The following is a 26,303-nucleotide window of genomic DNA, read 5'->3' as shown; positions in this document are numbered from 1 at the left end:
GTTTGTTTTTTTTTTTTTTTTTTGGTATTGGGGATTGAACTCAGGGGCACCCGACTGCTGAGCCTCATCCCCAGCCCTATTTTGTAGTTTATTTAGAGACAGGGTCTCACTGAGTTGCTTACAGCCTCGCTTTTGCTGAGGCTGGCTTTGAACTTGCGATCCTCCTGCCTCAGCCTCCCCCGCCTAAATTATACTATTAAATTAGTTTATGAACAATGATTATCACTTAAAAAAACTAAAACAGGGGGCTGGGGATGTGGCTCAAGCAGTAGCGCGCTCGCCTGGCATGCGTGCGGCCTGGGTTCGATCCTCAGCACCACATACAAACAAAGATGTTGTGTCCACCGAAAACTAAAAAAAATAAATATTAAAAAAAAAAAAAAAAAAAAAACTAAAACAGAAACTTTGTTAAAATTATTTAGGTGAACCCTTCCCAAATTTCAAATATTGCCTTGGTATGTAGTATCCCTAAGCGTTTTCAGTGGAGACCATAACTAGAAATCAAATAACATTATAAATGTCTCCGCATTTCAGATTGAAGTATATTATTTCAAAAGGGTAAAATTGCCTTTTCTTTCTGCAAAATGCATCTTTTTGTTTTCATAATGAGGTTATCAGAATTTTAGAAACCACTGTAAGATGTGCTGATTAAGAGAGTCCAGACAGAGCCCAATATTATGTTTGTTTGGTATGTAATGACCTGTTTTTTCTTGTTGGCTAACAGTGGAGAGAGAGAGGATAGAGGTCGATTCAAAGAGGGAGGCTGACAGTTTCATCGCCACTTGAGTGACGCTCAAAGGAGGGACTATTGTGTTAACCTCTAACTTCTGAGTGTAATAGTTTGTCAAGGAGTTATTAGCAGCCTTTACAAAACAGAAAAACCCCACAAAATAAAAATGAAATGCATGTTGGTGTGAGTATGTGTACTTACACATGTATTTGTACAATTTTATTAGGTTTTAAAGTAACTTTTCTAAATTCAATAATAGAATAGTCCTTAAAATTTTACTATTGCAAGCTTATGCTTAAATTTATTAACTGCTGCTCTGTACCCTTTTATTTGCCTAAATTATCGCCAGTCACATAGTAGATTTCAAATCCCTAAATGTTATATTGATTCCTGTAAGTTTCCACACCCTATTTCAGGTAGACATTTATTTAATGATTTGTGATGATTAAGACTTTATTATTTGTATCTCATTTCAGCTAGTTTTAATAGTTTTTTATGTTGTTTACATTTGAGATGTATAGCAGTGATTTTAACATTACACTTTTGTTTTGATTTCTCATATGATGAATGTTTCTTATTGAATTCAGATTGTTTTTCATTTTTACTTTTAATTTAAGTGATGATTTACTGGAGGATTCAGACAGTGAAGAGCATTCCAGATCAGATTCTGTGACAGGTATGTAAAAATTATTAGATTATCTTCTTTGTAAATCCTTCTATTTATTATTCTAGGTAAAGCTACATACTGTTTAAGTCTGAATTTCTTAGTTAATGCAAACTCAAAATTTTCAGTAATTTGTGCAGAAAACCCAAATATTTCTGTATCAGAAATCTTCGGTGTCTCTTCTTTGCTCTTTTTTTTTTTTTTTTTTTCAGTTTTAGTAATCTTTTTTAAAATTAATTAATTAATTTTAATTAGGTATATAGGACAGCAGAATGCATTTTAATTCATTGTACACAATTGCAGCACACTTTTCATTTCTCTGATTGTACATGATGTAGTGTCACATCATATGTGCAGTCATACATGTACCCTTAGGGTAATGATGTCCATTTCATTCCTGCCCTCATACCCCTCCCTTCCCCCACCCCTTACCCCATTGAAGTTCCTCCATTACCCTCACCCTCTTATGGATCAGCATCCACTTAAAAGAGAACATTCAACTTTTGTTTTTTTTGGGGGGATTGGCTTACTTCGCTTAGCATGATATTCTCCAACTCCATCCATTTACCTGCAAATGCCATAAGTTTATTCTCTTTTAAATGCTGAGTAATATTCTGTTGTGTATGTATACCATAGTTTCTTTATCCATCCATCTACTGAAGGGCACCTAGGTTGCTTCCATAGTTTAGCTATTGTGAGTTGAGCTGCTATAAACATTGATGTGGTTGATTACTATAGTATGCTGATTTTAAGTCCTTTGGGTATAGACCAAGGAGTGGGGTAGCTGGGTCAAATGGTGGTTCCATTCCAAGTTTTCTAAGGAATCTCCATACTGCTTTCCAGATTGGTTGAGAAATCTTGAATTAATGGTAAGTACATAGTGTGTAATGTATTCTCTTAAATAAATGTAACGTTTAAATTAAAGCTCTTTATTCTTAAAAGTATATGGAAAATAAATTTGAAAGTATAAAATTATAGTCATGCTATCAAGTGTACTAAATTTAGTACCAAGCGTATTAAATTTATCTATCTATCTATTTATTTATTTAGTACTGGTGATTTAACCCAGCGGTGCTCTACCACTGAGCTACATCCTTAGGTTATTTTTATTTTGAGACATGGAGTTGCTAAATTAATGAGGGCCTTGCTCAGTTGCTGAGGCTGGCCTTGAATGTGCATTTCTTCCTGCATCAGCCTGTCAAATTGCTGGGATTACAGGTGTGTACCACCACACCCAGGTTAATGTTATTTTATAGGAAAGAATAATAGTGATTCTCAAATTAGTTTTATTATGTCAGAATTTATACTCCAACTCTGTTACTTATAGTCCAGTTGCATTTCCTTATATGTAAAACAGTGATTATTCATATTATTCATAGTTCTAGTCTTTAAATATATAGCTGTAAGACTTGGAACATAGTACCTGAAAAGTAGCTAGTGTTTTAAAGAAATGACTGTAAATAAGTTGTGGCTATCATTTAATGCCAGATGTCATGAACTAAGGATATGTGTAACTAAATAAATCTCTTTAGAAGAGATATGGTTTTGTGTAGTACAGTAGTTAAAAATTATGGTTATTATAGAGTAATACATGTTCTCTAAATTCTAATTTATCATGAAATCTTTTTGAAAGTGATTAACAAAAGGCTGGGCCACTTAAACTCTGTGGGTTTAAGATTTTCCTTTGTAACGTGAAGTGTTTGCATTAAATGTTCTTATTTTCATTTTTTTCCCTTTAAATTTTGATTCTGATTGTAACCTTTACATGCTCTAGCTTTGTTCTTTTTTCTGGGTATAGTTCTTATAGATCTTAAAGATCTTACTGTGTATATTTGTAATTAATTATAGATGTATTTGGGCTGGGGATGTGGCTCAAGCGGTAGCTCGCTGGCCTGGCATGCGTGCGGCCCGGGTTCGATCCTCAGCACCACATACAAACAAAGATGTTGTGTCTGCCAAAAACTAACTAACTAACTAACTAACTAAATAAATATTAAAATATAATAATAGATGTATTGTTTATTTTCTTATCCCTTTTCTAACTTTAGAATTTTTAAAATTATCTTTTGACTTCATTTGTCAGCACCTAGAAAAATTTTCACATTTCTGTTAACTGCATATGGCAACCCATCTTTAAGGGTTGAGAATGTTGTCTGTGTGTAGAATTAAAAGGTAGCTTTCAAAAGCGAAAAAAAACCCTTTCTGTTTAAAAATTGTAATTGCCTCAGTTGAGAATTTTTAAGTAGCTCATTTTTTCATTTTCTTCTAAACTAATTTAGTTATCTTAAAAGACTTGTTTGTAACTTTCTGGAGGCTTGTGGAGTAGCCATACATGTGTCAGTTATTATGAAAGATGTGTTCCTTTTCCAAAATATCTAGAAAATTTATGAACTCTATGTACTAATTTCCGTTCAGTTGAATTCTGTTGTCTGAAGAATTGTTTAAAAAATGTGAGTGCAATCTAAGAGACTTCATAAGACATTTTTCAGTTGAAGATTAAGACTTTTAAAAGTAATTAAGCCAGTTGCTGTGGTGCACGTCTTTAATCCCAGTGGCTTGGGATGCTGAGGCAGGAGGATTGAGAGTTCAAAGCCAGCCTCAGCAACAGGCGAGGCGCTAAGCAACTCAGTGAGATCCTGTCTCTAAAATACAAAATAGGGATGGGGATGTGGTTCAGTGGTTAAGTGCCCCTGAGTTCAATCCCTGGTTACCCCCTCTCCCAGAAAAAAGGAGGTATCTAGATCATCTCAAAAAAATTTTGGTTTTGGAACACATACCAGCATTAAGAATACATGCCTTTTGACAAAGAGTGAGAATGTTTGACAGGAGGTCAAAGAAAAGTTTAAATTGAAGTTTGATTACTTTCGAAAGTTGCCTGCATAAGACTTTTGTATGGGGATTATTTGGAGTGGTAAGAAAGTTCAAAAAGGTATAATGTAGTGTAGTTGTACTCCCTTTAATTAATGAATTCATTTTTTAGTAATAAAGTTTAACCTTTATTTTTTATGTGATGCTGAGGATCATACCCAGTGCCTCACCCATGGTAGACACGCGCTCTACCACTGAGCTACAACCCCAGCTCTCCCTTTATTTTTATTGGTTCTTTTTAGTTATGTATGACAATGGAATTCATTTTGACATAAAGGCATGGAATTTTGTTCTATTTCAATCCCTAGTACTTCCCCTTTCCCTCCACCTGTTCCCTTCCCCCTTCTCTACTGATCTTTCTGCTATTTATGTATAGTATTTTTTTTTTTTAAATTAATGTCTTGTGGATGTACATGATGATGAGATTCACTGTGGTATATTTATATACATATACGGGAAGTTAGGTAGATTCATTCCACCGTCTTTCCCTATCCATCCCTCCTTTATCCCTCCTTCCTTTTCCTTTATCTACTCTACTACTCTTTTTTCTCTTATTTATTTATTTTTTTTCAAACTTCCCGCCTATGCTTTGGATTAGTTTCTGCATAATAGAGAAGACATTTGACCCTTGACTTTTTGGGACTGGCTTATTTCACTTAGCATGGTAGTATCTAGTTCCATCCCTTTACCAGCAAATGTCTTTTTTTTTTTTTTTTTAAAGAATTTTAATATTTATTTTTTGTTTTCGGCGGACACAACATCTTTGTTTGTATGTGGTGCTGAGGGATTGAACCCAGGCCGCACGCATGCCAGGCGAGCGCGCTACCGCTTGAGCCACATCCCAGCCCCAGCAAATGTCTTAAAGGTTGTTCTTTATGGCCAAGCAATACTCCATGTGTGTGTGTCTGTAATATATATATATACATGTATATATCACACACACCATATTTTCTTTATCCATTTATCTATTGAAGGGCAGCTAGGCCTTTTTTGGTTATTGTGATTGAGCTTCCTTTAAATGAACTATAATTAGCAGATAGTACAGAAGATATGTGTGTTTCATTCATTCATATATATGTTGTAGTTGAACACAATACCTTTATTTGATTTATTATGTGGTGCTGAGGATTGAACTCGGTGCCTTGCACATGCCATGGGAGCGTTCTACCACTGAGCCACAATCCCAGCCCCTGTGTTTCACTTTAAAATGATAGATTTTGCAGAACTTTTTCTTTCTAGTTATTATTTGTTTCTAAGCTCAGATTAGAAGTAAATTTCACACAACTATAATCCACTGATAATCAGCATGGTAGGATAAGAAAGAAGAAATGGTGCTTTGATTCCTAAGAAATAAAGAAAATTTAATCAAGATTATAATAATTTTTCTTAGATATTTTTCAAAGTATGTAAATGAGAGATACATCAGTAGTATTGGATGTCTTTTTGGTTTAGAATTAAAGTACAGAGATCTTGTTTTAATATTCATTTAAAGTGATGAATAATTAATATACTCGTTCTTTAGCTCTTTAATTTCCTATTTTTTTAATATATATATTTTTTAGTTGTAGATAAATGCAGTACCTTTATTTACTTTGTGTGCTGCTGAGGATTGAACCCAGTGCCTCACACATGCGAGGCAAGCGCTCTATCACTGAGCCACAACCCTATCCCTAATTTTCTATTTTTTTTTTAAAGCAGGTTTTTAGAACCTCAGTAGAGTAAGTTCTGAAATTGAAAATAATTTTGAATACCTTTGTAATTTTCTGAATAGGTTCATCTCAGATTTGATTAAATGTCTTTTAAAATACTTAAAATTCTTTGACTTACTATAATGCACTGACTGGATGAGTAAAAAATAAATGTGAACATGTTAAACCACAGATTTTGATTTAAATTAACAAGGTCATATCTAATAAATATTGTTCCTTTTCAAAGGGCACACATCACAGAAGGAAGCCATGGAAGTAAGCCTTGATATAACAGCACTCAGCATTCTCCAACAGCCAGAAAAACTTCAGTGGGAGATTGTTGCAAATGTGCTTGAAGATACTGTTAAGGATCTTGAAGAACTTGGGGCAAATCCTTGCTTAACAAACTCTAAGAGTGAGAAGACAAAGGAAAAGCACCAGGAACAACACAACATTCCCTTTCCATGTTTATTAGCTGGAGGTTTATTAACCTATAAATCTCCTGCTACCTCACCCATTAGTAGTAATTCGCACAGGTCACTGGATGGTTTAAGCAGAACTCAGGGTGAAAGTATTTCAGAACAGGGGTCAACTGACAATGAATCCTGCACTAATTCAGAATTAAATTCTCCTCTTGTAAGGAGGACTTTACCTGTTTTACTTCTTTATAGCATCAAAGAATCTGATGAGAAAGCAGGAAAAATCTTTTCACAGATGAACAATATTATGAGTAAAAGTTTGCATGATGATGGTTTTACGGTTCCACAGATTATTGAAATGGAGCTGGATAGTCAGGAGCAATTGTTGTTGCAGGATCCTCCTGTGACTTACATTCAGCAATTTGCGGATGCTGCAGCCAACCTTACCTCTCCAGATTCTGAGAAGTGGAACTCTGTGTTTCCCAAGCCTGGGACTTTGGTTCAGTGCTTGAGGCTGCCGAAGTTTGCAGAGGAGGAGAATCTTTGTATAGATTCAATAACTCCTTGTGCTGATGGAATTCACTTACTGGTAGGACTGCGGACGTGCCCTGTTGAATCCTTGAGTGCAATAAATCAAGTAGAGGCCTTGAATAATTTAAATAAATTAAACTCTGCACTATGTAATAGACGGAAAGGTGAGCTGGAATCAAATCTTGCTGTAGTGAATGGTGCAAATATTAGTGTGATCCATCATGAACCACCAGCAGATGTACAGTCTCCTTTGATAATTCAGCCTGAGCAGAGGAATGTTAGTGGTGGATATTTATTACTTTATAAAATGAATTATGCCACTCGGATAGTGACTTTAGAAGAGGAGCCAATAAAAATCCAACATATCAAAGATCCCCAGGACACGATTACCTCACTCATTTTGCTTCCACCAGATATATTGGATAATCGAGAGGATGATTGTGAGGAACCTGTTGAAGAAATGCAGTTAACCTCAAAGAATGGCATTGAGAGAGAAAAAAAATCTGACATTTCTACTCTTGGACACCTGGTAATAACCACTCAGGGAGGTTATGTAAAAATATTAGATCTTTCAAATTTTGAAATTTTGGCCAAAGTAGAACCGCCCAAAAAGGAGGGCACTGAAGAACAGGATACATTTGTTTCTGTCATTTACTGCTCGGGCACAGACAGGCTATGTGCATGCACCAAAGGTAAGCTATTTTTTTGCTTCTTTCATAAATCTTATAAAACCCTTATATATGGTTTATGTGCATACCTAATATGAAATTAAGATCCATATAGATGGGGAGGAATTTACTATTTTATAATGAAGTAATTTACTGTTTTAAGTGTTCTTAAAACTTTTTCTGCCACCCTAGGTAAGGATTATGTTTATAAATAAGTTAATAAATCCCTTGGAAAGTATCTTCTCTGCTTTAACTTCAGGAAAATAGCCTGTTGTTTTTACTGTTAGACCAGCCTTTGCCTTTGCTCAAATTTGTGACCTTGTACAAGTTATTTTAAATTCAGTAAATCTTCATGTATTTATAAACTAGGATAAGAAGGCCTATTTCCCAGGCTTATTAGAGTAAAATGAAATAATGTATGTAAGGCTTTTGGAATAGATATTTATTGGTCCTTATTTCCTCCTGAAATAATAATACTTAGCAAATAATTATGAGTTTTGCCAAATAAACTTTTTTTTTTCCTGATGTACTCCTAATATTGGTTGATTGGGAATCAGTTTTGAAACATTTGAAGCCCTATGCATTTTTTCCGTTTTTTTTTCCATTAAATACATTTTAAATTGGGGAAATATAGCAGTTTTTTTTTTTTTTAAGAGAGAATTTTTTTCTTTAAATATTTTTCAGTTTTCGGTGAACACAACATCTTTATTTTATTTTTATGTGGTGCTGAGGATGGAACCTAGCACCCCCCCCCGCGCATGGCAGGCGAACGTGTTACCGCTTGAGCCATATCCCCAGCCCAATATAGCAGTTTTTGAAAAGGATTGCTAACAATATGAGGCATAACAAATAGTTCTATCGAGAGTTTAGTAGGAAGTATTGGGTCAGAAGATATACAGCCAAGGGTTTTGGGATTTGAGAAGAGCTACATATACCTTTTATCTGTTCTTCTGGTAGGCATTAACCTGAGCTTTCCCTCATAGATTACAATAGTTTAGTTAAGGAGAATAATGGCTAATATTGTGGTTCCAATTGCCTTTTTTTTAACTATGTATACTGATATAACAAGGAGAAAAAAAAGTCTTCAAATAATACTAAAATCTAATTAGGTTAATTTAAAAATGAGTAATGCAGAACTTTGAATTAGAGTTGAGAAGTTCAGAACAACTACTAAATGTTGAGGTATCAGGTAATTTTAATTTATTGATTACATTTTAATTAATTGATTACATATGTGTCAGTTCATTATTCTAAGAACTTTACCTTTGTCATTTAGTTATGAAATCCAACTTTATGAGGTATGTACTTTCTTTTGTCTCCATTCTGCAGATAAGAAAACTGAGGGAAAGAGAAGTAAAGTAACTTATCCTTAAGCCACAGAACTAAAAAATGGCTGAGCCAGGATACACACCTGGGTGGTCGGTCATCAGGGTGCTTTAAGCTATATACATTATTAATGCCAGAGTGTGACAAAAGCCAAGGAATGATACATGAATACTTTGCAATCTTTTAATTCAAAAGATTTAAAAAGTTAAAACAATATAACTTACTATAAATCATCCAAAAGGAAGTTAGGTTTGGAAGGGGGGGGGGTTCTGGCCCCAGGGCACATCCTTAGATAAGACATGAGTGTTTTCCAGAAATGGAGGAAGGGTTTAATGATTTCAGTTATTTGATGAGATATGCTTAAAGCAACTCAGGGAAATAGCATTTAAGCCTTAAACATTTAGGTATTAAGTATTTAAATATTTAATAGCAGTTAAAAATAGATTGATGGGCTGGGGATGTGGCTCAAGTGGTAGTGCGCTCGCCTGGGATGTGGCTCAAGTGGTAGTGCGCTTGCCTGGCATGCGTGCGGCCCGGGTTCGATCCTCAGCACCATATACAAAGAAAGATGTTGTGTCCACCGAAAACTAAAAAAAAAAAAAATAGATTGATGTATTCTTGGAGTTGGGACAGATAGAAGTTCTAGGAAGGGATTTCATGTGATAGGGGAATGTTAAGAATATTATTTATAAAGTTTTCAACTGATAGATAAACATTAAAGATGTAGATGTAGTTGGATACAATACCTTTATTTTATTTATTTATTTTTATGTGGTGCTGAGGATTAGACCCAGGGCCTTGCATGTGCTAGGTGAGCGCTCTACCACTGAGCCACAATCCCATCTTTATTATTTATTATTTCAAAAATTCAAAATGTGATCTTTATTATTTTTTTTCTTCTAATTTCAAGTTTAGCTTGTTCTTGTTTTCCTTGAGATGCATTGTAGAATTTTTTTTTTTTTAATTTGTACTTTTTTGATGTGGGCATTGGTTGCTATAAAGTTTTCCTCCTAGTACTACCTTTGTTGTATTTCACAGGTGTTGGTATGTTGTGTCTCTACTTTGGGTTTTCTAATACTGGATGCATGTGTATTTAGAATTTCTAATTCCTATTGCTGAATTGACCCTTTTATCATTAGATAATGATCTTCCTTGTCTTGTTTTACTACTTTGATGTAAAATCGATTTTATCTGATGTTTGTATGGCGGGCCCTTCCTTTTAGCTTCCATTTGCATGGAATCTTTTGTTAAACTCTGTTCTTTTACTTCATTTGAGGGGAGAAGTGAGTTTCTTGCAAGAAACATATAGTTGAGTCTTGGTTTTTTTTTATTCCATTCAGTCACTATTTTTTAATTGGAGAACTGAATGAACTTTCATTCCTTCTCCCTTACAGTCTTTCTTGGTGGTTAAGTTAATTACCCTAGTAGGTAGTGTGTTTTGTTTTAATTTTTAAATTATTTATTTGGTGGTGCTGGAGATCGAACCCAGGGCCTTGTGCATATGAGGGAAGCACCAACTGAGCTATATCACCAGCCTTTATTTTTAATTTTTTTGGTAGTTGTCCATCTACAATAATTTGTAGTTTTTTAATTTTTATGTGGTGCTAAGGATGGAACCCAGTGCCTCACACATGCCAAATAAGCACTCTTAGCACTGAGCTCCAGCTCCAGCCCATGTTTTATTTCCTTCATTATTCTTGGTTTGTATATTATAGATTTTGGCTTTTTCATTACCATCAGGCTTACCAAAACCATCTTTCAATGAACTTTTAAGATAATCATAAGGGTAAGAACAGAAATAAAAGAATAAGAACATATAAGAAATCTCTCCACTTGCATTCTGTTCTTTCCCACATTTTGAATTTTTGGTATCCCATTTTACCTATTTTTATTTTGCCTAACTGCTTAACATTTAATGTTGCTATTTTAAATTCTTTAAGTCTTTATACTAAATCTAAGTGGTTTTTGCACCATGTTTACAATATTAGAGCATTCTGAATTCATATAATTACTCTTACCAGTAAGTTTTCCTATGCCTTCCTATGTTTTCTTAATGTCTCTTTCAGTTTGTACAACTTCCTTTAGTGTTTCTCATAGAACAGGGTATGGTGGACATATTATTTTCTCAGCTTTTGTTTGGGAAAGTGTTTATCCTTCCTTCATTTTTGGGGTTAACTTTGCTGGGTACAGTATTTTCAATTGTCTGTTTTTTTCCTTGAGTACCGTGAAATCCTTATGGTACTCTTTTCTAGCTTGTAATGGTTCTGCTGAGAAGTTGGTTTTCAGTTTAATTGGGGCATCCCTATATGTCATTTCTTTTCTCTTGTATCTTTGAGAATCTTTATCCTTCAGTGTAAGAGCTTGATAATAAGATGTATTGGGGTAGACTTGGTTGAGTTAAATTTGACTGGTGGCCTTTGACTTTGCTGGACAAACAAACAAAACAACCCAAAACTTCTGTGAATAAGCTTTCTTCCCTCTTGGCATTCTCAACTACTATTACCCTACTTTTTGTTCTTTTTTTTACTATTCCATAGTTCCCATAAACTTTGCTCATTCCTCTTCATTCCTTGTTTTTTCTCCTGTGTGTTTTCAAATAGTCTTTTTTTGACTCCACCAATTCTTTCTTCTGTTTTATTTATCCTACTGTTAATACCCTCAATCATGTTTTAAATTACACTTAATGTATTTTTTAGCTCAAATTTCTGATTTTTAAAAATTTTAAGTTTTTTTCTGAGTATCGAATTGTTTTCTTCAAGCTTATTGAGGTTATTTATAACAGTTGTTATAAATTCTCTGAGTGTTGGGCTGGGGTTGTGGCTCAGTGGTAGAGCACTTGCCTAGCACTGGTGAGGTCCTGGGTTCGTTCCCCAGCACCACATAAAAATAAATAAATAAAAATATTGTGTCCAACTACAACTAAAAAATAAAATTAAAAAGAATTCTGAGAGTGTTCCTATACTGATTACTGTCTGGTCAGTTTCTGGCACCTTGAGTAGCAGGGAGGTCATAGTTTCCTGAATAATCTTGATACTTTTTATCTGTCTAGTCAGTTTCTGGCACTTTATCTTGAGTAGCAGGGAGATCATAGTTTCCTGAACAATCTTGATGCTTTTTATGTCATTTGGGCATATTTTCCAGTCTCCTTAGTCTGACTTCATTTGTGCCCGTCTTTCCAAATTTATTTTGGTCTTTTTTGTAGCTCTGGGATTGAACCCAGATTTTGTGCATGCTAGGCTAGTTAGTGCTTTACCACTAAGCTACATTTCCCAGACCTTTTTTCTAGATATTCTTAGTATGCTGCTTATTTTCTCTGAGCCTGTTGTCCCTTCTACTGAGTTAGTAATAGACAGTGACCCAGGTCCACATTTGCCAAAAGTCTGCTGTTGGTGGCTTGTCACTGTTTTGGTTGTGCAAAGCAATCCAAGCCCAGGTTTGTTCTGAATACTCTGTTGGTGTATTGTTCAGAAAGAAACAGGAAAGTGCCTTGATCTATTCCCACAGTTCCTTCCTGGGGCCTTCATAGGCCCAACTGACTTATTTCTAGTCATTGACCTGTGGTCAGATATTGTGGGATTCTGACTGGCTATGGGCAACTACTGTGGATGAGCCAGACCAAGGCTTCTTTGTGGCACCAGTGGCCACCCAAACTGCCAATCTGCTTCAAACCCTGATCTCCCAGCTCACCAAGACCAGCAAAACACTTTGTTAGGACCAAGACAGCACTTCTATTGACTGCTTATTGCTGAGGTGGACTTGTGGTCCAAGAACACTGTTGCCTCTAGCCGTAGGCGTTACTATCCAGTATAGAAATTCGGTTGACTGGGGCCATGTGTGTTCTTCTGGTAGTCAGACTGTTTGAGAGGCTCCTTCCATGTACTAGAGATGGAGTCTCTTAGGATCTGCCCAATGTTTGATTTTATAGCCTAGCAGTAAGCTCCAGGGGCAAAGTCTGGTATATACTATCCTATTCTACCCTCAGTGTATTGGATCCTGTAACATGCTCTACTGCTAAGGGTTAGGGTAGTGTTGGTGAAGGCACATCTTTGGCTGTCTTAGCTGATGCTAAGCTGGTTTATGCCTGAGTCTCAAAGCCACAAGCACCAGCAGAGTCTGGTATGCTGAGACCCATGCTACAAGCTAAAGCACAAGTCTCTCCAAAGTGCTGGGGCAGTTCTATAGCCCCTAATGCAAGCACTGACTTAGCAAAAGCCATGCTTCCTGAGGTTGGTGGATAGGTGTGGAGACTGTCCCTTGGCCATTAAAGCTGGTGCTAAACTGGGTAACACCTGAGTTTAACAATAATGGGGACCTGCAGCATTGGGAGGAGGGAGGATGTTCCCCAAGCCCACTCCAAAGCTGGAACTGTTGCAACCAAAATTCAGATCTGCCCATAGGCATCCAGGTCTCCATCTGGTGTGGGAGATAGTCTAGAGGCTCTTTCTATAAGTTATGGACTGCATTACAGGGCCTTCAGTGTCTAATGGGTGCGTGTTCTCTTGACATCAGGCCTGGTACTTGGCCCTGAATCAAAGCCACATGCTAGCTGTCATGCTTTCCTCCCCCGCTGCCTATTCTGCTGCCTTAGGATGGGAGAGAGTACTGTTTCAGAAGCTCAGTTGATGGGGATTGGCCTTGCATTAGGGGTTGTGGGGATTTCCTAGCAGCATTGGGTTCCACTCCTCTTCTAAGTGGGAAGCACCTCTCTGCACACTGGGCTGCATGAAGGTGAATCAGGCAACTTTTCTTGCTGCCTTCTTCAGTGATCTTTTATTTTGTTCTATAAAAATCAAACACTAGGGCTGGGGTTGTGGTAGAGTGCTTGCCTAGCATGTGCAAGCCTCTGGGTTTGACCCTCAGCACCATATAAAAATAAATAAATAAATAGAATAAAGATGTTGTGTCCAACTTAAAAAAAATCAAGCACTATGGGGAGGCTGAGGCAGGAGGATCAAAGCCAGCCTCAGCAAAAGGTAAGGTGCTGAGCAATTCAGTGAGACCCTGTCTCTAAATAAAAACATACAAAACATGGCTGGGGATGTGCCTCAGTGGTCAAGTGCCCCTGAGTTCAATCCCCAGTACCAAAAAAAAAGGCAGGCACTATGGTCTCTCACCCTTAGCTCCTTTGCTGGCTATTCATCTGGGTGTGTTTGTGGGGAGAGTTAGCCAGAGGATCTTAGATGCCATCTTGATCTTCCCTGCTGATAGTGTATCTAGATGCATTTAAAGACCTAGAAAAATCCCAAGAAATGAACCACTTTGAACATTATCTCCCAGTTCTTCAAGTGTTGACTATTGAAGGTGCATTTTATTTATTTATTTTTTAAAAATATTTTTTAGTTGTTGATGGGCCTTTATTTATTTGTATATGATGCTGAGAATTGAACCCAGTGCATGCTTAGGCAAGTGCGCTACCACTGAGCCACAACCCCAGACCCTGAAGGTGCATTTTAAAGAATGAGATTAATAACAATAAAGAGTAAGGAAAAGTTGATGTCTTAAAATGTATGCAATGGCATACCTTAAGAACATATATGATTTTTTTTTAAAAGAGAATTTTTTTAAATATTTATTTTCAGTTTTCGGTGGACACAACATCTTTATTTTTATGTTGTGCTGAGGATCGAACCCAGCGCCCCATGCATGCCAGGCGAGAACGCTACTGCTTGAGCCACATCTCCAGCCCACATATATGATTTTTTAAAAAAGTATATTATACTGTGATGCACATGGATGTGGCACTGTCTTCTGAGTATTTTCAAAATAGGACAAAATATATTTTTTCCATAAAACTTAATCTGCAATAAATAAATGTTTTAGATTAATTTTATGTAGGGTTAATAATATACTAAAAATAGATTAGATAAAGCTCTTTGATTAAAATTTGGAAATAGAATATACAAACTGAAGAACTGAAGGTAGGGCTAAGATCAGTGCCATACAAGGGTGAGGATGTAGATATGGTACCTAGCTTAGTTAATGTTTAAAAAAAACCATTTTTTTAAAAAAGTTCACAATTAAAAGGGAAATTGACGACATTGAATTTGATCCCAGCAACTTAAAACTTATATACATGCACTTATATTTATAAGGAGAAGTTCAAATTGCTTTATCCTTAATAATCCTACTTTCTGAGATTATTGGTTTATATACTCACATACTTGTTTTTCTGCTGGTTTTAGGAGAAAATCATTCTTCTTGCCTTTTACTTTTGAGTTTTTGAGAGTTTCCATTAGGAATGGATATTGTATTTTGTCAAATATTTGTTGGCATCTGTTGGGATAGTCAGAGTTTTTCTCCTTAGTTTAATATAGTGAATTATGTTGATCCATTGGTTTTGGAATGCTAAAACAACTTCGTAATCCTGGAATATTTTGTCATAATGCATTAGCTCTTGTATATTATTTGATTCAGTTTATTGGTAAACATGGGGAACATCCTCCCTCCTCCCAATGCTGCAGGTCCCCACTATTTTTTTTTCCCATCTCTGTTCATGAAAGATATAGCCTTATAATTTCTCTCCCCTCCCCTCCAATCTGAGGATTGAACCGGGGGTTTTGCAGATGCTAGATAAGGGCTCTATCACTGAGCTGTATCCCCGGCTCTGTTTTTGTTTCTTATAAACTTTTTTGCTTTTGGTGTCAGAGTAATTAATTGCCAGATACAATGAATTGGGAAGTATTCTCTATCTCCAATTTTGTGGTCAAGATTCTTTACATTTGGTAGAACTCACCACTGAAGTCCTTGGGCCTGAAGACTTTGCAGGGGGGAAGATTTTTTACCTCAAATTCCATTTATTTTATAGATAATTATTTAGGATCTCTCCTTCTTCTTTAGTGAGCTATGGTAGTATGGCAGTTTCATTTAAGTTATCAAATTCTAGCATAAAGAGTCTTAAAATATTTCCTATAATCTTTTTAATATCTGTGGACTCTTGATTGATGTCAGGGCTTTCCTTTTTCATTGTCAGTTTGGCTAGAAGTTTATTAGTTTTACTGATTTTTTTTTTTTTTTTTTAAACCAACCATCTTCTGGTTAAAAGACTTTTTTCCCCTTTGTTTTTCTATTTTTCTTTTAACTCATTATCACTATAATGCTTCTTATTTCCTTCATTCTCCTTGCTTTGGGGTTTATTTTGATCTTTAGTTTCTTTAAGGTATAAACTTGGATTATTAGTTTCAGCCTTCTTTTATAACAGGCATTTTGAAACTATAGATGTTCTTGGAAGCACTATTTTAGCTATATTCCCTAAATTTTAATATGTGTGTTTCTCTTTTATTTTTTAATTTTTAATTTTTATTTATTTTTTAGTTGTAGTTGGACACAATATCTTTATTTATTTATTTTTATGTGGTGCTGGGGATCGAACCCAGGGCCTCCCCCGTGCCAGGCGAGCGCTCTGCTGCTGAGCCACAACCCCAGCCCTGTTTCTTTTTTATTTTAGCTCAAAACCTGTTCTAATTTTCCTTGTGATTTCTTGTTAGGCCTATGGGTCATTTAGAAGTGTTTTGTTTAGTTTCCAAATATTTGAGATTTCTCCAATTTTTTTTTCCGCTCTGGATGTTAATTTCATTGCGATCAGAGTACATAAATTATATGATATCAGTGTTTTAAAACATACTGACACCTTTTCTATGGCCCAACATGTAATCTTTTCTTGGCTAATGTTCTGAGTGCACTTGAAGAGATTGTTTATTATATACTGATTGGGTTGTGTTATATAAATTTCACTTGTATAAATGTATTGTTGATAGAATTGTTAAAATCTTCTTGATTTTATATTGAATTCTCTCTGATGGCTACTGCTTGCATCATCTATCTTTTCCACACCTTTATTTTCAACAAATTTGAGAATTTTTAAATCTAAATGTGATCTCTTAAATTCAGCATATAGTGAGTTTTTTTTTTTGACACAGTTGGATCATCTTTGCCTATTAAATTTGAGTCAGTTTATACCTGATATGATTCCTGTTTACATTTATAACTGCTTTTTTGGTTTTTAGATTTGTTTAATACTGTTATTACTTTTTTATTACTTCACTGAATTTTCATTCCTCAATTGATTTCCCCCCGCCCCCTTTCCTGTACTGGGGTTAGAACCTAGGGGTGCTTTGCACCAAACTATATCCCCAGCACTCCCCCTGCCCTTTTTGCCTTTGCTACTAGGGATTGAACCCAGGGCTGCTTTGCCACTGAGTTACATCCTCAGTCTCTTATTTTGAGACAGTCTTTCTAAGTTGCTGAGGGTCTCCCTGAGTTAAGGCTGGCCTAGAACTTGTGGTTTTATTTTAGACTCCTGAGTCACTGGGATTACAGATTTATGCCACCGTTCCCTGCTGATGTCTTTAATATTTATGTAAGAACAATTCATTAGGAACGTCCAGACATCTATTGTCAAATCAAGAATACCATAGGATAGGTATCTTGCACCTCTTGATATGTCCTTCCTTCTCTCCTGAATTCTGCCCTTTTCACAGGGAGTTTTTTTTTTTTAGGGGTGGGGTATCAAGGATTGAACTCAGGGGCACGGAACCACACCCCCAGTTCTTTTTTGTATTTTATTTAGAGAAAGGGTCTCACTGAATTACTTAGGACCTCACTAAGTTGCTGAGGCTGGCTTTGACCTCATGATCTCCCTGTCTCAGCCTCCCGAGCCACTGTGCCTGGCTCTAGAGATAATTATTACTTCAGAGTATTTTCTGTATCTTAACTTTTCAAAAGAAAACGTCTTATACTGGGTGTGGTGGTACACACCTGTAATCCCAGTGGCTCGGGAGACTGAGACAGGAGGATTGTGAGTTCAAAGCCAGACTTAACAAAGCGCAGTGCTAAGCAGCTCAGTGAGACCCTGTCTCTAAATAAAATGCAGAATAGAGCTGGGGATGTGGCTCAGTGGTTAAGTGTCCCCTGAGTTCAATCTCCAGTCCCCCCACCCCCTGCAAAAAAAGAAAACTTATTTTATACTTCATAAGTAAATGCTTCAATAACATACTATTGATTTTTTTTTTGTTCTTTATAAAAATGGCATCAAACTATGTAGGTTTGGGGACCTTTGCCCTTCTCATATGCTGTTTTGAAGCTTATTGCATGTCCTATACATCGTTTATTTTTCACTTTTGCATTGTACTCCATTGTGCAAAACATCCGCTAATAATTTATCTGTTTTCCTGTCTGTGGACATCTGGGTTATTTCCAGTTTTTCTGCTATTAAGAGCCTTGCTGCTATAAACATCTTATAGTTTCCTGGTGCTCATATGTAAAAGAGGCTTCCTATAGTATATTCTTAGTAGAATCTTGGGTCATGGAATATAATTATCTATGTTCTCCTGAAATTTGTGGTTAAAAATCAACATGATAAAATACAACACTTTAGCCAGTACCCTTCAAAAATAATTTTGTCTCTTTTGAATCTTCTGTAGATATTGCTTGGGGAAGTGGCTCCAGCCTGAGAAGGCAAAAATCAAGAAAAGAGCTTGCCCCAGACCAACCAAAATACATAACTTCAAATTTATGGAGGAGGAGGTCCCTGTTGCCTGCCTTGCCACCAACCAGTTAGCTATTCCATTCCAGGGATGTTGGAATGGAATAACTAACTGGTTGTTAGCTCCATTGTTGCCATAGGCAGAGAAATGGGGAATGAGAGCAATTAGTGTGGGTCACTCTTACTGGAGATTAGTCTGTTCGTTCATCAACCAATCCTCTGGTTGTCATTAAGTGTTGGGTTCCAGAGTTGGGAAATAGTTGTTTTTGGTTACATTTTCTAGTTCAGTGGTTGTTTTGATGGAGGGATGGGCCTTTGAAACTTCCTGTTCTGCTATTTGACCTGTAATCACTGTTCCCATATTGTTTTTTTCTTTCATGTTTTTTTTTTTTAATTTTTAGTGATTCAGATTATCATAGTCTACTTCATAGAATAGTAACTTAATTCTAGTAAAATAAATAGAAATGTCACTTTAATCTCCTTAGACATGTAATAACCCCCCCCAAGTGTTACATAATTATTTTGTATAATCTTTATCTTTTAAAAATGTTGATAAAAGAAAAATATTTATTATATTCATCTACCTACCATTTCTGGATCCCTCCCACCCCTTTTAAATTTGGTGTTGCTTATTTTCTTGAAGGACTTTCTTTGGTATTCATTATAAAACAAGTTTGCTAACAATCCTTGTGAGTCTGTTATCTGGAAATGTCTCCACATTAATTTTTTTTTAAATATTTATTTTTTAGTTTTAGGTTGACACAATATTTTTATTTTTATGTGGCCATGAGGATTGAATGCAGTACCTCATGTATGCTAGGCAAGCACTCTACCACTGAGCCACAACCCCGGCCCCTCCACATTAATTTTTGATAAATAATGCTACATGTATAATTATGAATTAATATTCTTTAGAGTACATGTATTAATTTTTAAAAATTGTCTTAAATATTAGTTTGCTGTCACTTATTTTTCTGACAAAAATATGAAAGCTAGAAATTTAATCCGTTTTCATTTTATTGTCATTAAGAATATTTATTCACTTTTATATTGCTGGGATTGAGCAATTGGACTGTGGGTCCCAATATAGCTGGTATATCCTTTTCCTCATCTGCAAATGGTTGTAGTATAGTCTCTGTCTTTTTTGTGAAGATCCAGTAATTAAAGCACTTGTAGTGTCTTCCACTTAGTAAATAGTAGATAAATACCTATTTTCACATGTTTATATATTTCTTATTTTCTTCATTACAATTGTCTTAATTTGTAATTCCTTGGCAATTAAATTTTCAAATTTTAAATCATTTTGATAGCCTTCCTTATCTGCCTCTGGATTGACATTAAAATAAATAATAATTTAAAATAATGGCATTGCATGTGAATATTTGTTCATCTTCTGTGTATCTGTGTTGGTGTGATTTTCCTAAATTGTAGGTGGTGAGCTTCATTTTCTCCAAATTGGAGGAACCTGTGATGATATTGATGAAGCTGATATTCTAGTGGATGGATCTCTTTCAAAGGGAATAGAACCATCTTTAGAAGGTTCCAAACCTTTATCAAATCCTTCAAGTCCTGGTATTTCAGGTGGGACATTAATATTTTAAATGATTTTTTTTCAACTGAAAATTCTTATGTTGTTAATTTTTCTGAGACTTACATAATTTTAAGCATTGTTTCAGTCTTTATAGTCAATTCGATTGCTTTGTAAAGGAAGTCCATTTACTTGTTCACATTCTTTTGCCAGACTTGTTATTTTATATATATATATATTTGTTATTATTAGTTGTTCAAAACATTACAAAGCTCTTGACATATCATATTTCATACATTTGATTCTGTTATTGTATATTATTTATCATTATTTCTTTAGTAGTTGGAAGATACTATAAAATGTTAAAGGAAGAAATGGTTCTAAATATTGGTGAGGTTGACTAAGGGTTAACATTATTTCTGCTATTAAGGGAGTTTTTTAGTCTAATTGGGGAGGAAAAAAGACATGAAAGCGAGCTCATTAAGTAGGTATAAACTCAGTGGACTGGTTAATATTCTTAATATTACTACCGGAATTGAAAAGCCTAAAAGACATATTTTCACTGAGGTATTATATTTACTTCCACATTGCCCTATCCTGAATCTCCAACTGTGTGTTTTGTTGTTTTGCTTTTTTGTTTCTGCCCATGTTCTAAACTGCCCCCCCAGAACTATTTTTCCAAAGAAATAAAGATAATATGTTAATCCTGGCTTAAAAATAATTATTTGATTTTTGGACTTTTGGAAATAACTGCAGATTGTTTCTCAGTCTCCAGGTACAATAAACTTCATGATTTTTAAAGTATGTAATTTAGTTTCATAGTTTCCACATGTTGCAGTAAGCCTGTGAATATTTTGTATGTTCTCTTTTGGCTGGTGCTGGGATCAGACTCACTTTATATATGTGGGCAAGCACTCTACTACTGATCAGTACTTGCAACTTTTTTACTAAGCTTTCTTAGACCTACTCCTTACACCTCCAGTTGTTTTGTGCTTCCTTACTGCTGCTATATTTTACTCTTAACAGTTACTACCATCTTATCCTCTTAACCTAGCATTTAAAAAAGTTTAGTACATCTTTAATGAAAAATATGTTTAAACTCAGACATTTTCCAAAAACAAGTATTTCCTAAAGTTCGTATGTGATCTTCATGGACACTTAATTTTAGGCACTTGGTATTCTTTCTTCCACCAAAATCAAATGTTGAGTGGCTGCTACCCATATGTGTTAACTTTTAGGGATTACTACAGCAACATATGGCAGTCTTCACTATATGGTATAAAGCTTAACATAACTGACCTCTTTTTTGGTGGGGGGGGTACCTGGGCTTTAACTTAGGGGAACTCGACCACTGAGCCATATCCCCATCTTCTTGTCTCAGACTCCCAAGCTGTTGGGATTACAGGCGTGCACCACCCACACCTGGCCATGTAAATGACCTTTTGGAACAAAAATTCTTGTTTATAGTTAGACTGTCTTGTGCTAGAGTCCAGTAGCACACACATCTGTCCCCATCAATACAGTCTAATATTTTCAGGTGATTGTAGGCAAAATCATTCCCCAGTTGAGATATGCTGATTTGTAGTTAATTAAGACTTTGTCTTGGCTAACTAGACAACCATGTATAAAAATTTAACACATTGAATGGTTTTGTGTTTTCTAAGTTATTGGTAGAATGGAGCAGAGTTTTCATATAAAATACATAAAGTACTTTTTAGTAGAGAAAAGATGAATCAGGTTATTTTATTATGTTTTTACTTATTTATTTTTGTTCTAGGGGTTGAATCCATTGCCTTGTACATGCTAGGCAGGCACTATACCACTGAGCTACATCCTCATCCCTAAATTAGTTTATTTTATTAACAAATGACAATGAAATCATGGTGGTAATGTTTACAAACAATTATTTAATATGATTTAAATCAGATATGATAGTTGAGAAAAAGATGTAGTTTGAAGTAGGCTTGTGATAATTTTATAGAACTTAGTATCATTTTCTTTGTGACAATATTCTGAGTCTGCAAGATGTCCTATTTAGCCTTTTAAAACTTATTTGTGTTAAATAGAATAGGAGCAATAGCTCCTCAGCTTTGACTAATGTTAGACACTTAACATATGTGAATAATGTATTTGTAAAAGAAAACTAATCTGTGTAAAGTAGGTTGTTACTCTTTTATCAATGGCATATCTATAAAATACTATAAAGGTGCAAAAATATTGTTTGTTAATGTGTACACATTTATTTGCTATCAGAATAGCTTTCGACTATTTTAAAAAAATGTTCATTACAAAAGGGCATTTTATTGTATAAATACAAGTTGTGAAAGTTAATAGTTGACCTGATGTAAACTGGTTTGCATGTAAACTGCCTCTTACTGCTTTTGTTGCCCTTATATTCTTAGGGTTAGTCAAAAGTCAGTACATCATCTTCTAATAGGTTGTTTTTGAGTTTCTCCAAAAGTGACTCTTCTGTCTATAATTTAAACTTATTCAAGATAGGCTTTTCTTTTGTGCTGGTATTTAGTCAGTACTTGTTACTTTCATTAGAGTGAATGGATTCTCTTTATTAAATTTTCAGGATATTTGGTAGTGAGTGTTGTGGTTGATTAGACAGAAAACATAAATTAAAATTTTATCTTTTTTTCCCTCCTTATTTCATTCACTAATGTTAAGGAGTTGATTTGTTGGTGGACCAGCCATTCACCGTTGAAATATTGACTTCTCTAGTTGAACTAACCCGCTTTGAGACTTTGACTCCACGGTTTTCGGCTACTGTTCCTCCATGCTGGGTAGAAGTTCAGCAAGAACAGCAGCAAAGGAGGCATCCTCAACATTTGCATCAGCAGCACCATGGAGATGCTGCTCAGCATACTAGAACTTGGAAATTACAGACTGACAGGTAAAATATTTCTTACGAAGATAAAAAAAAAAAAAAATGGGGGAGCACTTTACCACTGTGCTGCATTGCCAACCTTTTAAGAAAGTTTTTATTTTGAGACAGGGTCTTGCTAGGTTGTTTAGGGCTTTGCTAAGTTGCTGAGGTTGTCCTGGAGCTTGTGATCCTTCTGCCCCAGTGTCCCAAGTCACTGGGATTACAGGTGTGCTCCAAGATTTAATTTTAAGACCATTTTATATATTTGTTAAAGACAACCTGAAATTCCTAATAATATTCTTTTTGTTAACTTTTGCGTATTAATAACTTTATGCCTTCCATTTGTCATCTTCAGTTTGGAAATTGCTGTGTTAAGAGTAAGGTACCATTTGCTATTAATTTGTTCATGTAGCCCACAAATGTATTTAACAAATATTTAAAATATTTGTTATTTTATAAAATATTCTTTTATAAAAGCATGTACTCTTACAGGTTTTAGTAATATGGTGCTTATGGAATTTACATTCTAGTGAGCATAGACAAACAGTAAACAGGCTTAGGGTAAAGCTTTTATGAAAAAGATTGAAGAATGTTAAAATGGTGTATGGTGATTGAAGAGTTTTTGGGTAAACACATGTATATGAATTTAGAGAAAGAGTGAAAAGGAAAATTTGCATGACATTTTTATACAAGGGGCCTGAGAAAGCCCTCTGTGGAAATACTAATTCAGGCAATAATAAGTACAAAGACCCTGAGGAGTATATTTTATAAGTTCTAGGAAGGGGAAGAAAACCATTGTTGTTGAAGTGGAATGGATATAGTGGAGAATGGTAGGAAATGAGTTCAGACTCATGCTTCATGAGATATGTGTTAGTTTTGAGTACAGGAGAGATGTGATATAATTTGTGGTTTGGAAGGTGGCTGTTGTGTTGAGGGTAGATTATAGGTGGTAGTGCTTGTGATATTGGTGTGGCAGTGATAGAATCACTATTGTGGTAATCTGGGTGAACTACTAATGATAGCTTGGACCATGATGGCAAAGAATAGAGTGAATGGATTCTCTTTATAATTCAGAATTAGAGGGAATAGAATTTAATAATATATTGGGCATCTGATGTGAGAGAGAAGAATTTAAAAGCAGAGAATGGATGTATTCAATAAGTTCTTGTTTTAAAAGGAAGATTCTGGGACCCTACGGTAGATCTAGGATGGGCCCAGGAATTTGCAGATAATTCTGATACTTGGTAATCCACACTTTTGAGGAACCAAGGGTCTATTGGTATGTACACATCTTAAGGCAGGTGTAGTAGATTCCTAAGGAAATATCATTCTTTGCCCTAAATTTAACCTCTCCTTTGGGAGAAATGTGTTTTGTTGGAATGTACAAACCCAGAAAGTAGGAAAGGTGATATTAATGATAATATGGTTATGGCTAATGAACGATTTTTGCAATATTTAAGTTTCACCTCTTATTTGACAGCAACAGCTGGGATGAACATGTATTTGAATTGGTTCTACCTAAAGCCTGTATGGTTGGACATGTGGACTTCAAATTTGTTTTGAACTCAAACATCACCAATATTCCACAAATACAAGTGACATTGCTGAAGAATAAAGCTCCAGGCTTAGGGAAAGTCAATGGTAAGAATAGATCAAAATTAATCTTTGAATATTTTATCTTGTGGTTGTTTTTTTTTTAAAATCTAATTTTTAACTTGACTGTTTCAGTTTTGAGGTCTCTTCTTGCCCCTCCTTCCTACCCTGTGCTGTTTGCATGCTCAACTACTTGTGTTTTTTATATAGGAAAATAATCCAGAAAACATTTCAGTGCTTTTCAGTAACTCAGTGATGTTCAGAAATGCATAAACATAAACAATTTAATTGAATTTTTTGGGAAGGGGATTCATTCCTTTGTGAATTAGTTTCACTTTTAGCATCACTAGCTTTATGCTTTTTGTTTCCTAAGAGGAGAGTTAATTGTAAAAAGAATTTGTTTTGGAATTTACCATTCTTTTAAGGTTATTAGTGAAGTGAACATTTTGTGTGATGCCAGAAATATACTTTTTTTTTGGGTTATCCTTCTTAGAATTTTAAAATTTGATATCCTGACTTACTAATAACATATTATTATCCACTTAGCATGTTAGGAACTCGATGTTAGTTCTCAGTGTTTTTTCTTTAATAGGTTATTTTAAAATAGACTGGAGATAATTTCAGGGTAAAATGACCGCTTAACATTAGGGGCTCAAATGTTGAAATTTGAAAAAATTTCTTTTGTGAAAAAATACATGTATGTGTTTGTGTATTTATGTGAATTCTTGTGTGTGTGTGTGTGTGTGTGTGTGTTTTGAATCATCACAAACTTCTTTATTGGGTTTAGAACTCTCAGGCATTGGTATTTTAAAAACTCCACAGGTACTTATATGTGCAGCCAACAGTCAGAACTTTTAATTTAGTTGCCAGTAAGTTACTTCTTCAGGTGAATATTTTACTGGCCTTAGAAGAGAGAAGAATATATAAAATAGTCCATTGAATCTAATTTTCTTCTTCTTCTGACATCCATTTTATAGCATCTGTGATGAAAATCACAGTATTTCCCAATTTAATAAAAACTTTTAGAAATTTTTGGCACAAAAATCATTGATATTAAGCAAAATTAAGTTTACTAATATTTTTATCCTCTAGAAACAGCAGTAGATAGGCAGATCACCTTTCCTTTGTCTCCAGCTCTTAACATTGAAGTGGAACAAAATGGGAAACCGTCTCTGGTTGATTTGAATGAAGAAATGCAGCACATGGATGTAGAGGAATCACAGTGTGAGTTAAATTATAGAGCTGTTGTCCATGACAGTAAAGGAGTAGTGATCCGAATGCATCGTGTTGGGCAAAGATTTCCTTACGGCTTGCAAAAACTTGGTTTTAAGAACAATGATTAACAAATACCCTATGATTCTGCTTTGGCAATGTGCTTTAACTTTCAGCTCATCTTTGTGAACTCAGCTGCGCTAATACTTGTGTTCTTGTTTTTTAATACCTTGGGATTTGAAATCAACTCTTGGCTCTATAATTTTTTTTTTTTTTAAATCAAGATGAAACGAAAAATGATATGGGTATGGAAAACAACGTATATTAGATAATTGGTTATAGCTCCTTAGCATGGCAATGAATTATTATTTAAACACTCTCTTAGTGTGGTCTTTTGTGTGGTGGTATTATATGCAAAGGGATGGATATTTGTTTATTACCTTTTAATTAACAAACTAAGAAAATCTGTATTTTTCCTTTTAGGTCTTAGATTGTGTCCATTTTTAGAGGATCATAAAGAAGATATTTTGTGTGGGCCAGTATGGCTTGCTAGTGGCCTTGATCTCTCAGGGCATGCTGGGATGTTGACATTAACAAGCCCTAAACTTGTTAAAGGTGAAGTAATTAATATATTTTATAAAAGTAGAATGAACAATGTCACAATTATTAAAAAGACTTTAAGATAAGCTGATTTGATCAATGTGAAATACTGTTTTGTTCGTG

The 26,303-nt window shown here is 35.1% G+C and overlaps 1 protein-coding gene across 1 annotated transcript in view; it reads left to right on the top strand.

The window, feature by feature from the left end:
- The window catches only part of Birc6 (baculoviral IAP repeat containing 6), a 236,225-nt gene that overhangs the window by 46,668 nt on the left and 163,254 nt on the right, over window positions 1-26,303 (top strand). The window contains 7 exon segments of the mRNA XM_048804575.1: window positions 1,348-1,406; window positions 6,198-7,592; window positions 19,807-19,956; window positions 22,577-22,802; window positions 24,256-24,416; window positions 25,461-25,592; window positions 26,064-26,195. Coding sequence (XP_048660532.1) covers window positions 1,348-1,406; window positions 6,198-7,592; window positions 19,807-19,956; window positions 22,577-22,802; window positions 24,256-24,416; window positions 25,461-25,592; window positions 26,064-26,195 — 2,255 coding nt within the window.

The sequence above is a fragment of the Marmota marmota genome, unplaced genomic scaffold (assembly GCF_001458135.2).
Source record: "Marmota marmota marmota unplaced genomic scaffold, marMar, whole genome shotgun sequence".
NCBI lineage: Eukaryota > Metazoa > Chordata > Mammalia > Rodentia > Sciuridae > Marmota > Marmota marmota.
This window is presented reverse-complemented; position numbering and strand designations above follow the sequence as displayed.